The sequence below is a fragment of the Heliangelus exortis genome, chromosome 2 (assembly GCF_036169615.1).
Source record: "Heliangelus exortis chromosome 2, bHelExo1.hap1, whole genome shotgun sequence".
Lineage (NCBI taxonomy): Eukaryota > Metazoa > Chordata > Aves > Apodiformes > Trochilidae > Heliangelus > Heliangelus exortis.
The window spans coordinates 135072175-135088113 of NC_092423.1; the positions used below are offsets into that span (position 1 = coordinate 135072175).

The 15939-nt window shown below is 35.1% G+C and overlaps 1 protein-coding gene across 2 annotated transcripts in view; it reads right to left on the reverse strand.

Moving 5' to 3' along the window:
* CSMD3 (CUB and Sushi multiple domains 3) overlaps nt 1-15939 on the reverse strand; it is a 544465-nt gene that overhangs the window by 330886 nt on the left and 197640 nt on the right. Inside the window, exon 7 of one of the 2 annotated variants that reach the window (XM_071738231.1) lies at nt 2062-2370. The exons of the other annotated variant lie outside the window; for it this stretch is intronic. Coding sequence (XP_071594332.1) covers nt 2062-2370 — 309 coding nt within the window. The remainder of the gene's footprint in view (nt 1-2061; nt 2371-15939) is intronic. 2 annotated transcript variants of the gene reach the window in all.

Below are 15939 nucleotides of genomic sequence, written 5' to 3' on the forward strand. Positions count from 1 at the left end.
CCTCAAGTCAACTAAAAATAGTCACACTCACAAACAGTGCTTTAACATATGTCTGTATCTCTGTAATGAGGAATATTTTATGAAAGACTGTTACAAGTTATTGAGGGCCAATTTAATATGTTCTCATTGCTATCAAAAGTTTTTGCTCTGTGTATGAATACCCACTCTAATAGCATACACAGATATACTGGTCTGTACATGGTATACAGTAAGAAATACTTGAAAGATTTTATATTAAAAATACTAGCAAAATCAAGAATATGTATGTGGCATGAGGGAGTATACTGCACTCAGAACTAGATATGGGGTTTCTTCTCCAGTGAGGTCTGTACCAGACTGGTTTCATTTGTATGTGGGCTGTGGTATCTTTTAGCACCTGTGGTGCCACTTTAGTATGCGACAAGTAAAGAACAAAGCACTGTTTCAGCTGTGTGTTGGTCTCTTTCTCCTAATGCAAGGATTAGCACTTTAATATGATGAAGTAATACAAAACTATGTGCCTTACCTGTATCTTATATTAAAGGATAAGTCAGAGAAGTAAAAGACAGTGAGAAAATAGTGGAGATAACACTGCAGTGTAATGACTGCAAAGAGCAGAGGGAAGATACTGTATGTATATCACAACTACAGACAAATTTAACTTCCAAGTTGAAGTCTTATCTCTAGATTAGAAGACATTAGGCTCTCAAATAGTCCCTCATAAGTAAAAATAAGTCCTTTTTTTTTAACTTGACCAAAGATGCTCTTAAGAGAACTCATAACCACACAACCAGTACAAACCAAACTCGATTAATCAATTTATACCAGTTGACAATTATGAAAATACTTCACATCTCTACTGAAATTACCAAAACTGAAACCTAAGTAGCTGTTTAATGATTTCTGCTTCATATGCAAACTCAAGACAGTGCTTGTTTTTCAGTTATCGTATTTAAATTGCATGTTTTTTAACTCTGTAGAACTGCAGCTCTACTGTTCCTGTTGGTGTTAGGAAATGAAGCTACAGTAACTTACATTAGGTAACTATCTGACCCAGTAGCACAACAGATTCCAATCTAAGGTTGTCTTTATAAAAAATCAGCCATATGAGACTTCTACAACCTTCCTGCACTATAGAAGATGTTCCACATGCATATATTTCTGCTTACAAATCATTCATTCATAGATTAACATGAAACAATGGATTAACACACAATGAAAATTAAATAATTTAAAAAATAGTATTCAACGGTATTAACCTGCACCATTAAGTTTTTCCTTCCCTGAAGCTGTGTATGTGTAAAAATATACCACACACAATTTGTTTCTGAATATCTATGCTGGTTAAATTAAGACATTCCAGTACTGTTGTTTCAGATATCATAATTTACCTTTTAACACAATAAATAAATCTTCATTTGTACTCCAAATGTTGTTCATTGTTAGCACTTTAGCATGCAGATTAAACAATCTGAATTCATAACATACCAAATCTTTAGCTTTACTACTTTAACACTTGCAACCAAATTCCCTAGTGTTCTAAACTATACTTCATTTATTGATTTCATATTTGGTAGAATAAAAATGTACAGACATTTTTAAAAGCCAACAATCTGCTGTTAATTTAAGCAGAAGAGAGTTAATTACAAGTACATCACCAATTAGTTTAGAATAAAGCAGCTCTTTATATAGTAAATTTTTATGCTGCAATTGGTTATGTATAAACACATATGCAGAATATTTTCTAATTTTAATCTCAATTCTTCAAATTTTCATCAGATCTCACTTTAGGCTTGATATTGAAATGTAATATAAGCTATTAAATGGCATGAAAAGAAAGTTCCTTACCCTTCCTTTTTCCTTTTTTATAAATCAAATTCATTTACATAAATTTGGCAGTATTATAATTAATTTCATTTTTTCCATATGACTGTCCTACTAGAACTCAATTTTAAGCAGATCTAACGCCTTTCCCTTTGGGTTCAAGTGCATTTGCTGAATGGTTACCTGACTTTTCACTTTTAATTTACACAAAATATTTTTCTTTAACTACATGGGCTCAAGTAAAATAATGTCCAATACCTCTATGAGTAACAACTGCAAGTTCTTTAGTTCTTTCTATCTGCTCATCATTTCTTGGTCGTCTTCTTGTGCTTTGTGAGTTTTCTTGATGAAGGGAGAGTGCTTCCTTGGAAGTGTCCGACTCCAGAATTGATTTTCTTAAATTCACAGCTTGCACTTGTTGCTCTTCAGAAGGTTGTCTATAGGTGGTCACTGCACTGGATACAGCAACATCTGCAGATGTGCTAGCAACAGTAATAGCACCAGTAGTGGCCGCAATACGCTCCTCTAACTCACCAGTGGAGGCAGTTTTGATCAAAGTGGAAGTACCTGTGGGACACACAGTAGCACTGGATGCTAACTTTTTCTTTTGAATTGTGTTTTCCTGATCAACCTAAAAGATTAAATTTCCCTCTGTATAACATAGGAAAGACAACTGACATGAAAAGGGAAAGTTGATATGCTTTATTTAAAAATTTGAAAGAATCAGGACATTTTTTTTTTAAACTAGTGAGTATTTTGTAATTATAAAGATATTGCACATTTAATTTTATATGTTCTCAAAAACTTCCAGTATAAGCTTTTGTACCAGTCAGAATGACACCACCTAATTTCCACCCCAGCAAATTCAGTCCTGGAATCAGCATGACTAGGGCAAAATACACAGCTACATCACTCAGAGGGACCCCACATGAAGAAAAGCAGTAACTACCCTACAGAGTGATACAGAGCATTGTATAGTAACCTAGGCAGTAGGTGAAGCTTCCATATTCCAACTGCTAATAAGGCTGCCAAGCACATTTGTACGTTTTAATCTTCTCATCAAAGCTTGAACAGGCTAAAAGCTCATTTAGACTTGATACCAGGCCAAAGGTAGATGGATTGTAAAAGCTACACATTTAAATAAAATATCGAAGCATAATTACCCATACTTGATATTGGACAAAGGCTGCATCTGCAATTCTTTTTGCTCTCTGATTCCTGCAATAGGCCAGATTATTTTATCTAAAAATCTCACCTACAAAACATTTGATAAGTTAAAAAACTTCCTCGTACTGCTTGTGAATAATTAGGTTAATGCTTCTAACTTATCATTTAGCTAAAAATATATACTTGACGTAGGAATTCTTAATATCTTATAAACCTTTTCATCATTCCCATTTTCCAGATTTGGATGCAAATATTTGGGGGCCAGGTCTCTCACCTGTGAGCATTTAGAACATTTAGCACAGCAGCAACTCCATCAGACTAGAACGAATAAATGACTGGGCAATGCATAATAAAATTCATAAAAACAAATCAACATAAAAAAAGTTCATGTAGCATGAATTGTACTATATTTACTAGTATTTTTTGAACATAGCTTCTTATATTCCATAATTATGATTAGGGAGCTCTTGAAAAGTCATTCAGATAGTGATATTCCACACATCTCTCTTTAGTTTTGAGCAGTTCTCTCACACAGAGTTGGAGATTTGTCCTTCAAGTGTAGTGGGTGATGACAGGACTGAAACAAATCAGAGTTTTTACACTGTTATAAGAACATACACACTAGAAAATAGAAATAAAACTCCCAAAGGAACAGTGCCGCATACAGAGCCTTTCATGTACAAGGCATATAAAACTCTTGACAGAATTCTTAACTGTACTGTATAAATAAATGGAATGGATGCTAATGCCAATAATACTCAGACAAACTAATAAAGTCTCCTCTATTTACTGCAGAAATTTTAGGCTGAAAATATTTTATTTTGCCATACTAATAAAAAGATACTACCATAACAGAATACTTAACATTATACACACAACAAACAGGGCTGCTGTGGATTTAATGTTTTAATATCTGTTCCACACTACAGCACTTCAAAATCATATATTGGTGGTTCCCCCTGAAAAACTAAACAACCTTAAAAGTGCCAGCTAAGACTCCTGGTCTATGTGTCAGATACCAGACCAGAAATGGCTTACTGACAGTAAGTAGCTGAAAAAGACCTACACATTTTATGCTTTATTTCTGAATAAAACAAGACAACTGTCACAACAACGAATAATATCGAAAGACTACACTATTTAAGATTCAGGATAGAATAGATTTTGACAGACCGATATCAAGGAAAAACAATAAGCGTGCAGTTGTGAAATATTTTGGAACAGGACAATGTTGATTAAAACAAAGAAAACTTGTCACACATTACATAACCACTATTAAAGCAAAATCTGTGCAGATGCACCTTTATCAGGCAAGAAAATGTACAGGAACAGGCAGTCACCCGCTCCCAGTGTCAAGCTCACAGCAAAATTATATTCAGAATCTCTGTCAAATTACATGTGATGTCCTAGAACTTTAAAGATGCACAGAATTTTAAATTAAAAGAAAAGAAAGTTCATCTCAAAAGAAAAAAGCTATAAAAATTAATAATTAATTAAAGCTTCAAAGTTTACATATCGAAAAGTACTGCACTACTTTGAAGCAGAGGCAATTTTCAAAAAAACCCACACCTAACTTGCTAGGGATCTTCTTACAAAAATAAAAATGAAAGAATCAAGAATAGGTAAACAGTGTGATGTGACTTACATAGATTTTTAACCAAATTTATGTTATGCATAAACAACCTGGTAAATATCAACTGCTGCACAGAATATATGCAGTCATGTTTGCCTATATGTAATTTGTAATCTCCAAAATCATGTATTTTGGTGTCTATTAAGACAGGTTTAGACCAACAGAAACACCTGTGTTGTAAGGGTAATATAACACACTCTCTACTTGAGTCATCTGCAGTAAAATCTGGCATTTCTAAGAGGCTGTCTTAATTTTTATTTCCTACATGGTTAAAGGAAAAAAATAAGAAAACAAAAACACAACAAACAACCCACATATTATTTTCCTTTAATATTCTAGTTTAAAAAAAAAAAAAAAAAAAAAAAAAAGCAATTGAAAAAGCAACAAATTTGCAGTGAGAAATGGTTCAAAAAGAAAGGAAGACTGATTTTTGCTTTTTTGGATAAAGTTTAACCCAACAATTTTTAGTCAGCTGAAATCAGCTCAGAGGTCATCACACTGAAGCTACAATCAGCAAGTGAGAAAATTGCAGGCTTGAGGAACTGCGAGGCCACACCATGGCCTGAAGCAGTAAGTATGAGGAGGTAAGAAAGTAATTGTTGCTCAGGACACTGGTTCACAAGGAAAGAGAAACTGGCAAACCCAGATTAAATCTGAGATTTACTAGATTAGGCAACCTTTTTGTAAGTGAATCCCTGTGCATGGACAAAAGTTTAAAATTGGAAAAACTGAGGACCTTAGACTGTTTTCTTGAGGGCAGATTTGAAACAATATTGATGCATAAAAATTCCCAACTATATAGAAGTGGAACAAGATCAAACTCATGATGTACAGAGCAATTCATTTCAGAAAACTTCTCTGAATGAACCACTACTCAAGTGTTCTAACTGCTAAAACTTGGGATGATGCAAACATATGGAAGACCCATAAGACTTTCTATTTATATAGGAGTGGAGGTTGTCCTCATTCCAGGATCATTTTTAGTAAAGGAAAGAGGCAAGAGCCTTTGACATTTGACTGAGACAAAGCTCCAGAAATAGATTATGAATCTGTGCTAGATGCATACACTCTGTGTATGCAATATGCTGCAAGTATACACAAGGTTCCTGTTGTAAACATGACAGCAGAGGAAATTTACCCCAGATAAACACATCATGGAAGTTTTCACTAATTTGATCTAATGGAGCAACTTTTACAAGTAAACCCTGAGGAAATAAAATAATCTGAGGAGATGATTAATAACTTTGCCCACTCTACAGAAGCATTCACCAGCAAAGAAAAAAAGAAAAAAAAAAAAGGCAGAAAATGGTATCTAATATAGTGAAAATGCTTGGAAAAGATTCCCTTTAAAATAGCGAATGCTGTAAAAAGGAATCTTCCCTCTCCAATCAGTACAGATATTTAAAATGTAAATAACCTGCCAACACTAAATTAAAATCTAGTAACTTTTAGAATCCATCTGACAGAAAAAGAGTTGTCACATTTATCACAAGAAAGTCCGTATGCACTGAAAAGCAGAATCAGAGAACTGCAGTTCTGGTTATAGAACTTAATTTGAATATCTCTTGACTTTAGAAATAAATTGGCTTTTTGCCACAATCAATTACTTCCAGACAGAGCAACATAAATTTTATGCTCAGTTTTGAAGCCTGAGCTCTATGCTATGTTAACATGTTGTGCTGAATCCCAGATTAAGATGTAGATGTCAGCTCTGGCTAATATCTCTTTTTGAACCTGAATTGTGATTTCTTCTAGTTCCACAAGCTTCCATAAAAAAAAGTATCAGTGATTAGTAAACACGCAATAAACCATGATTTAAGATCATAACGTCTTCATAAAATTAATTTAATTGCCATTCTTTCTTACAAGATATGACTCAGAATTATGTTTTAGCAGGATTCAATAAGAAAGGACTTTAATTGATTAATTCCCTAAATTAAAGTGACAGTGTGAAATTACAAATTACCACGCTTTTGGATATTAACCACAGACTGAACAGAAATAAACTATTTCCATTGCAAAGCTATGTTAAAATAAAGCCTTGACATGAAGTATGGCACTGCAGCTTCTGACATTTCAAGGAAAATACTGTAATTCCACAGACTGAAAGCATGCACAGTATAACATGCCATTAATTGGAAGCCTGCACTAAATGTCTGGAATTCAGCTAAGGAAATTGATTCATAAAGAAGTATTCAGTGTAAGTTTTAAAAGGTTTTTCTATCCTTGCTTTTATTTTAGAGACAGCTTAGGAACAAACATTCTAACAATATTTATTTGTCATCTGGTGAGTAATGCCAAGATGATGGGGAGTCAAAATGATCAGAAAAAAGTGAACATCCTCTAGTGTGAGTTTGATTCATAGCATAGGGGGATTAAACAGTTTTAATCCACAGGATCGCAGATCAGGGCGAAATGGACCTCAGGAGGTCTGTCACAAAAACCTAAGGCAGGGTCAGCCATGAATGAGATCAGACCAGTTGCTCATAGTTTTACCCAGCTGGGTCTGGAGAAACCCCCTAGGATGGCGATTGCACTAGCTGCTCAAACATATGACTGCAATCACAGAAAAAAAGTTTCTCTTTGTATCTGACCTGAAGATCTCATATCAAATTTTGCCAGTTTTCTCTCATTCTCACACCATGCTCTACCATGAAGACCCTGGGTCTGTCTTTTCAATAACCTCCTTGCAAACATTTGGAAGCTGCCATTAGCTTTACCTTTTTCCTTGGGCTGAAAAAGCCCATCTCCCTCAGCCTCTCCTCACAGGGCACGTGCTCCAGATCCCAATCATCTTGATGGCCCTCCACTGAACTTGCTCCAGCAAAGAACTAATCTTTTTTTAATGGCACCCAAACTTGATGCATTATTCTAGTCCTGGTCACCAGAGTGCTGAGTAAAGGACAATAAACCAGCTCTTTAATCTACTGGCTACATTCCTGTTAACATAACCCAGGACACTGTTGGTCCTCTTGGCTGCCAGGGTACCCTGCTGGGTCATGCTCGGTTTGCCATCTGACCCAACCCTTCCCAGCAGAGGTCCTTGCTGTCAGCCAGGGCTTCTTCCAACCTAGGTTCAGGAATTTGCATTTGACCTTGTCTTGTTTCATAAGATTCCTGTTGTCCTACTCCTCCAACTTGTCTATGACCCTGTGGATGTCAATCCTCTGCCCAATTATCCTGACTACTGGGAGGAGTATGGCCCATTTATGACTATCCTCTAAATGTACACGTTTGCAATATCAGCAGTGGAAGAAAACTGGAAAATTGTTCAGGTTGAAGGACTCTGTTAGTCCTTGTGATGCATATGATCCAAATACAGACTTCACAAACAAAGCTAGATGTCTTAAATGACCCTAAATGGGACTCACTATAGTAAAGTGCTAATGAGGTTATTGTGGGATTTTTTTAATGTATGTTAACAGCAAGAAGTAAGCTATTCTATCCTTTTGCCATGGGTAATTGAGAAAGAAGTGTTGACAATCTGAAGGAAAAACAAAGTATGTATTTCAATAAAAAAATAAAAATAAAAAAAAAAAAAAAAAGAGGTGCCTAAAATTATGTATCATTTCAAAAAAAGCAATCACTATATTCTTTTGCTAATAAAATAAGTAACTATTCTCTTTGATGTTCTCTGTCATCAAATAGCTGCTCCCTACAAGACTTCCTAATAAAGTTAAAAACCTAATTAGAAGAATGTATTCTGGATCTGTTAAAGGAATTTTCAAGTTAGCACAGACATAACAATTCATTTGACTTCTTTTTAGATGGCATTCCAGCATTATTATTTTCACAAGTCTCTTTTTTAATTCTTCATAAATTCCAGGGTTTCTACTCTTAAAAAATAAAGTTACATATTTGCTTCTGTTGATTTATAAACTAATAATAGAAAAGAAAGAAATCTGGAACACAAATATACATTGGAGAAATAAAAGCAGGTCATCTAAGGGCTGGAGCACCACTCCCATGAAGATAGGCGGAGCGTTGGGATTATTCAGCCTGCAGAAGAAAAGGCTCTGGGAAGACCTTATAGTGGCCTTCTAGTACCTGAAGAGGGAATACAAGAAGACTGAGGAGGGACTTTTCACAAGGACATGTAGTGATAGGGTGAGAGAGGGTGGTTTTGAGCTGGAAGATGGTAGGTTAAGGTTAGGAGGGAATTAGTGTGAGGGTGCTGAGACAGTAGAAAAGGCTGCTCAGGGAAGCTGTGGATGTGATTTGGCTGTGGCTCCCTGGATTTGGCTGTGAGCAACCTGGTCTAGTGGGAGGTGTCCCTGCCCATGCAGAAGTATGGAACAAGGTCATCTTGAAGGTCCCTTCCAACCCAAACCATTCTATGATTCTATGATGTAAAACCTCCTTCTGAACAAAATGATTTTCAGTTCTCAGATATTCAGCAAGGAAATAAAACTATGAATTTAAAGAAACATATGACTTAAAAAATTTAGCTCAAGTTTCTAGACTTTAGTTCAAACAGCCAATGATCCCTGGATTAATCTGACTAGCAAAGGCTCCAAGAGCTGTCTAAAAAGAAGTCTAATGTATGTGCTTTGTCACTTCTTTTTGTTTTCATGTTGTGTCTAATTTGTATGGATTGAATAATAATTTAAATTTTATTTATTTTTGGTACCAGAAGGCACTTCTCAGCATTACTGCATTTCTTAATATTTTTTTTTTACCTGCATTCTTCTCTCTCCATCTTTTTATATTGATTTAAATGTAGATGAACTGCTGCAGTATGACACATACCACAACAGCCAGAAACCAACAATTAATTAAGCATCAACCAGGTATTTTCAGAGATGCAGGAAAGAAAGTCATTTCTCACAAATGACTGAATGTCTCCATAAATTTCTAATGTTCCAACGTAAGTTCTTCTCCCAGTGAACTTAGGATCACCTTAAATTTTTTAAGTAGATACTGAAATATGGTAAATTTATGTATCTTAATTTTATCAAACTGATTACATTAGAAAATCTGAACTTCTTCCCAGGTAAAATCAACATTCCTAGTTTTTTATGATGCAGAAGTGCTGAACACATTAACACGATTCATCTTCCCTCCGCTGCATTCAGGACATAAAACTATAGATTTTTCTTCAGTAAAATATATCTGTTTAACAGAGAAGAAATATGAAAATGACCAACCCAGGTCACACATAAAGATACTGCTCCTTCAGTTGTTTTAACATCAGAGAGAAAATACTTTTTAAAAGACATATAACTTTTAGGAAAAAAAAACCAAAACACCAAAACCAAGCTTTAACACAAATGAATGCTTGTCAATGAGAACACATTGACTTGAAATGCTTGACGAATTATTTTCATTTTATAATTTGTTGTATAGATATACTTTCCTTTCTTCTCAAAAGTGATGTCCATCAATTCAAAATAAATCCACTATAATCATACAAAACTACATTTGAAGGTGCATATCAACAGAATATGAAGAAAACTAAAGAGGTATTGTTGAACCAAAAAGAGTAAGAACAAAAGAAACAAAACAACAACAAAGAAAAAAAAACAAACAAAACACAGGCAAACAAAAAGAAAAAAAAAAGAACAAAAGACAGAAACAAGGATTAATACTAGGGTAGGCTACTTGAAAGAAAGGAGAAATAGCAGGTCATAGAAATGAGGCTGAAATGCCATAGAAAGGAGTTCAAGATCCCAAGAGGACTGAGGAAAGCAAGTAACCCAGCACAGGTCCTGGTTACACAGCCAGGGTCACAGGTTGTGGTTAACAGGTCATCCTCTTCTTGGACAATTGCAGTAAGTGTAACACTGCAGGACTTCGTCCTGTAACCTGTCTTCTTTAATAGCTTTGGCAGTGATCAGCAGGATGATTAGCCTCTGATTAGGCTTGCAGATTACAATAAACTGGGGGGAATACACAATAAATATGTTTGTAAACAAGCTTGTCATCCAGAGACTTAAGGCACATTGGAGGAGTAAGCCAATAGCAATTCCATATAAGTAAACAAGGGTGGTCTGGGGAGCATCTCTGCTGTAAAGGCCCTCTGTATTCTGTCAGACAGCAAGACAAATGTCTGTCAGCAGGGTGCCCTTGCAAAAGCATCCTGAACTGTATGAACAGAAATACTGCTGATACATGGATGGAAGGGATTATCCCCACCTCTGTTTAGCACTTTTTAGTTCTCCGAAAGGAAGGGACCCTGGTAAGAAACTGATAAACTGGAGTGAGTTTGGCAGTTTCCAAGATGGTAAGGACTGGAGCACTTGCCCTCTGAGGAGAGGCTGTGGAAGCTGGATTGGATCAGTCCAGAAAAGAGAGCTTCAGAAAGGCCTAAAAGGAGCTTTCCAATGCAAGTTCCAAGCAGACACTACGTAAGTTCCAAGCAGGTATAAGGAGAAACCTTTACCCCATGAGAACAGTCAAGCTTTGAACAGATTGCCTGAAGACATTATGCAGTCTCCATCCTTGGAGTTTTCAAGATAGAACTGGAAAAAGCCCTGAGCAAACTGGCTTTGTGTCAATGCCCAGCTTCTTTTGAGTAGAAGATTCCCTTCCAACCTGAGTTATCCTATCATCTTATGATATCTAAGCTACTTTTTAGGCTAACCTAAATTTTTTATGTCATTCACAAATCACCTTTTAACTTCTTCAAAATGATAACAAAAAGGAAATACAGTAAACTTTGCATGACCCTATTTTTAACAGATTCTCAGTCCACTCCATACAGTGCAAAAAATGCCTTGCTGATGCAGACTTTTCTGAAAAGTTTCAGTCACTTTATGGCAAGAAAAAATATATTCACAGCTGTGGAGTTTGATGACTCAAGCTGAATAATGTTTGATCACCTCTCTGCACACATGGCCTCTTATTTTTTACCTTCCATAGTTTGTCATGGTCACCTGTTCAAGACAATTTTTCTCAACTAACATAAATGTAGATTCCAACTGGATTATGCCTTGTATAAGAGTGTTTCTTGCCCAATAACTATTCAACAGTTTCCTTTCAGCTTCAATGTCCTTACTACTGCCATTCCTCTAACCTAAATATCTTCCTAACAATTCCTCACTCTTGTATCTCTGTCTGTTTCCTACATATTCCTTCCTATTAAGAACTCTCAGCTAATTTTTTGAGTTTCCTGACACAATTCTTTACTTTTGTCCTTCCTTTTTTATTCTACCCAACTCCTAGTTCTCAATCTGCATTCATGGACAAAGCTGAAATACTGTTATTCAGATATAGGCACAAGTCATGTTAATAACATCAGAATGTATAAGCTTTCTGAAAGAAAATAACACTGGAATTGAAAATGCATAAAACATTGTGAACTGGGTAGTTTCACTCTCTGAAAAGGTAAAATTTAACATTAATATTGATAGGGGATTCAGACAAGAAAAAACACACTGACCTCTTTAGAACAAAGAAAGCAAAACATTTTTTAAAAACTAACATTTAGAAAATGATACAAATACTCCACTAATCACACTGCTATTCTGCTGTTATTTGGCAATTTTCAGAAACATAGAAACAGAGAATGTCTGACCAGTGTGGTTCTCTGACGGCTTTTATCATGTTTTCTTTCAAATACAAATTGTACTGCAAGTTGACATAATGAAGATCTAAAGCAATTACATAACTGGGAATCTCTTTGGTACTAGTTAGTGATTTGAAAGATTAACAAATAATGTTCACTACTATGCAACTAATAATGTTCACTAGTTTATTGCCTCTACTACACTGAAGTGAAAATACTCTATTAAAAAGAAGAATTTCCAGGTGTCTGTGAAGAGAAAAACAAGTTAAATTCAGTTTTCTGGTACCACAGCTGATATAGTGCATAAATAAAGCAGCTCATACTTTGAAGTAAAAAAAAAAATACAAGGTCTGAAACCAAGGTAGACAAACTGTAGGTGGAAACTGAAAAGGTAGTTCAGAAAATACTTTTATTCCTTATTAGTAAATTTTTTTTTCTGCGAATTAGTAAAAAAATTAGTATTCTATTTAACAGTAAGAAAAAACTTCTGACACGATCTCTTGCATGAGTAACTTCCATATTCATATTCCAGACCAGAATTTTTGACCTAATTTTTCTACTGAAAAAAGAACAACCGTCCTACCCTTAGGCAGGAAACTATTCAGCACATTACTCTTCATGAATATGGTGTCAATAGAGTCTTCACAAATAAAAAAGGAGGGAGAAACATTTATAAGAGCAAAACATATTTTATGCCTCAAAACATAACTATCCAGTTTATACAATTAAATTTGAAGCCCAACAATTACTCCTTTATCTTCGAGGACATAAGGATACAGTTTCTATCAAAAATGTAGGTGGTCTCAAGCAAAAAATAAACAATTCCATCTTTAGGCCAAAGAGAAGAAACACAGAGAGAGAGAAGAGATAATTCTGCATAATCATGTATGCAGTTTGATTAGAAAGTACATGAGTGTGAGGTAAGATGTAAGAAAAACCTCCATTCATTACTTCATTATGTAGTTTTCTACATCTGGCTGTTGTATTCTTATCAACACTGCTCTTCTAGTGCTTGGGTGTCCCCTAACACTACCAAAAAAATAAGATGTCCATAATGAAATTAACTCCTAGTACGAAAAAAAAAGTTGAAAATGCTGGGTGGTGGGAGATAAAGGAAAGGAAATTAGTGTCAATCATGCAGTAGAAATAATTTTAATATGCCTGAACACACTGACTGATTTCCAAAGTTAGATCACTTTTAGATTTTTTTCATTTGGTGTCCAACAACTTCCTAGTGGCCACAGCTATAAAAAACTAAATCACTTTGATTATGGTGAAATACTTCTCAACAGAGAAAAAAATGTCACTTAATGAAAGAGATGAAATATATTATGGGAGAATTGGGATCTTACCATTTTGTAAAGGGAGGAAAAAGTTTTCCAACACACTCTATCTCAATACCACTAAATATTCTGAACGCCAACAAGTATTTTATTCCAGGTATCTCCCCCCAGTTGTTCTATCTTGACGTGAACATCAGTACAATGTCACACTGTTTGACAATCATGAAGCACACAGATACACAGATTAAAATATTAATGTTTTGATCTTATCAAACTGGCTATGGAGAGGAGAGAGGGGGTGAGGTGGGTCAACCGGTTCCTTCCAGTGGTGCTCAGTACAAAATGGATCCTAAGTAAGCTCTTGCCTGGCCTCCCTGACTTGTGCTAGTTGGACTGGTGTTTGTTTGCTAAATATCCCTGTGCTGCTCCTACATTTTGTTCTCCTGCTGAAGAAGAACATCAATCATCAAGACAAGTTGCCTTCTCCTGCCTTCCTCAGCAGGACTGCCCCGGTTGCTCCAAGGCTTTTGTGGACTCTCACTGGGAGCCTCGACTTAGGCACCCTCATCTGCTACAGAGTGCAGTTTGTGATTCTCCTGGTCTACCAGCTGAGCAGTGTGGGTTGGTTATTTATATATCTGTATGTAATGCATCATCATTATTACTTCTGTCTATTATTTCATTAAACTTATTCTAGGTTGCTGGGGGTTTTTCCCAACCTTAAAGTCTCTGTCCATAATTCTCTTTATCTTCCTCTGGAAGGGTAGTGGGGAGATAACAGAGAGCATCTGTCACCTGGTTATTGGCCAAAACTGTGTCATATATATAACTATATAATTTTTTATTACCATATATATGAATAAGATCATTAAAACAACACTGATTTTAGAATATTTTTTTGCTTTCCATAAACCGTGACTGTTCCTACTACCTACAGATTCAATATCCTATTTTCTTCCTTTTTTCATTTCAATCTATAAATTCTTGAACTATCAACAAAACTGACCTAAGTAAGGAAAGCACTTAAATCTTTTTAAGTATTATCCACTCTGAAATAAAGTGTAATTCAGTACGGTTTTTTTCTCTTTTAGAGAGGATGGAATGACTTAGTCAGTAGTATACAGAACATTATCATTTGCTTTTTTGTTAACAGTGAACACAACTGTGTAGAACAGTAAATGAAACAGAAACACATTAGAATGTTTGAATGCACCTACAATAATAGAGGTTTTTCTTCACTAGAAGTATAAAATTAATGACACATCTGTTAAATCAAAAACAAAGGAAGAACTCTTTACTGCAATACTTAATATTTCAGAATTACAATCAATTCAAACATCAGCACAAATATCATGTTCTCATATTTAACATTAATTCTACTGACTTTTTAAATTAATTATGATCTCACTTGAGGTAGAAAATAAGTACTTAGAATTTTACAAACAGACCTTTCTGAATGTCTAACATGTTTGAACTAAATTAACCATCAACAGTGATGTGGTTAAAACCTGTAATTGGAAGAATTCTGAACATAAAAATTTTTAAATGGAGAAGAGTCAACAAATGCAGAAAAATAAGTATCTGCCAAAAGTAAAAAAATCTGTCAAACTACCAAAGCAAACAGTAACAGATTTACACTAGTAGTAAAAAGCTATTTCAGTAAATGCACAGTCACATTATGGGAGACTGAACTCAAGACTAAGACACTTATATCTGAGTATCTATAGTTGTACTAAGTGTAAAAAGTATTATAATAAATGGAAAACTGCAGTGTTTTGATTAATTTGTACACACGTTGAACAGGACAGAGCAGCTGTCTATATGCTGTTTGCTATCATTTTAAGTGGTTTTCCCTCTTTTCTAGTTGTCCATCCATCAAATCCTTGTCATTTGTACATCACTGCCCATATAGTGATGTACAGCTTAACTGTGTTCCTATAGGTGTCTAAATACACAGGTTACAATACAGAGACGTCTACACTTGACGAGTGTCTTTGAAGTGAACCTCATCTGAGACTTTAGGACTGCTGAATCTTCCAATAGTAGTACCAGGTAGTGTTCATTATAACAGCTTTTGAGATGAGCAATGAATGACAAATCCTGTTTAAGTTGTTAGATGTTCTGAAATGAAGTGGTAAAGACATTTTTGCCTGTCCATAGCCATGATGTATTGAGACAGCTTAATACTACTCTTTTTTTAATCTGATTGCCAATTCTCTCTCAAAGCAAAAGCAAGAAAAAAATCATAGAAAAGTCTAACTCTATAAATAATTTCCGAATGAAGACAGATTTCTCTTCATACACAAAATGACAAAAATAGAAGGAAAAGAACAATGGAAAATCAAGCAGAGAAAGAGAAAACTTTTCAGTGTCAGTTTTCTCCACACTGCAACATCGAAAGTGTTGGCATTTATCTAACCAGCTCTACATAGTTGGCTTTCAAGCACTAAGCAGAGTAAATATTTGCATGCCTTTTCAAGATCAGTATGACAGTTATGTTTTATCCTGTTCTGAAAAGCTCATGGATTTATTTCATCTCTTGATCT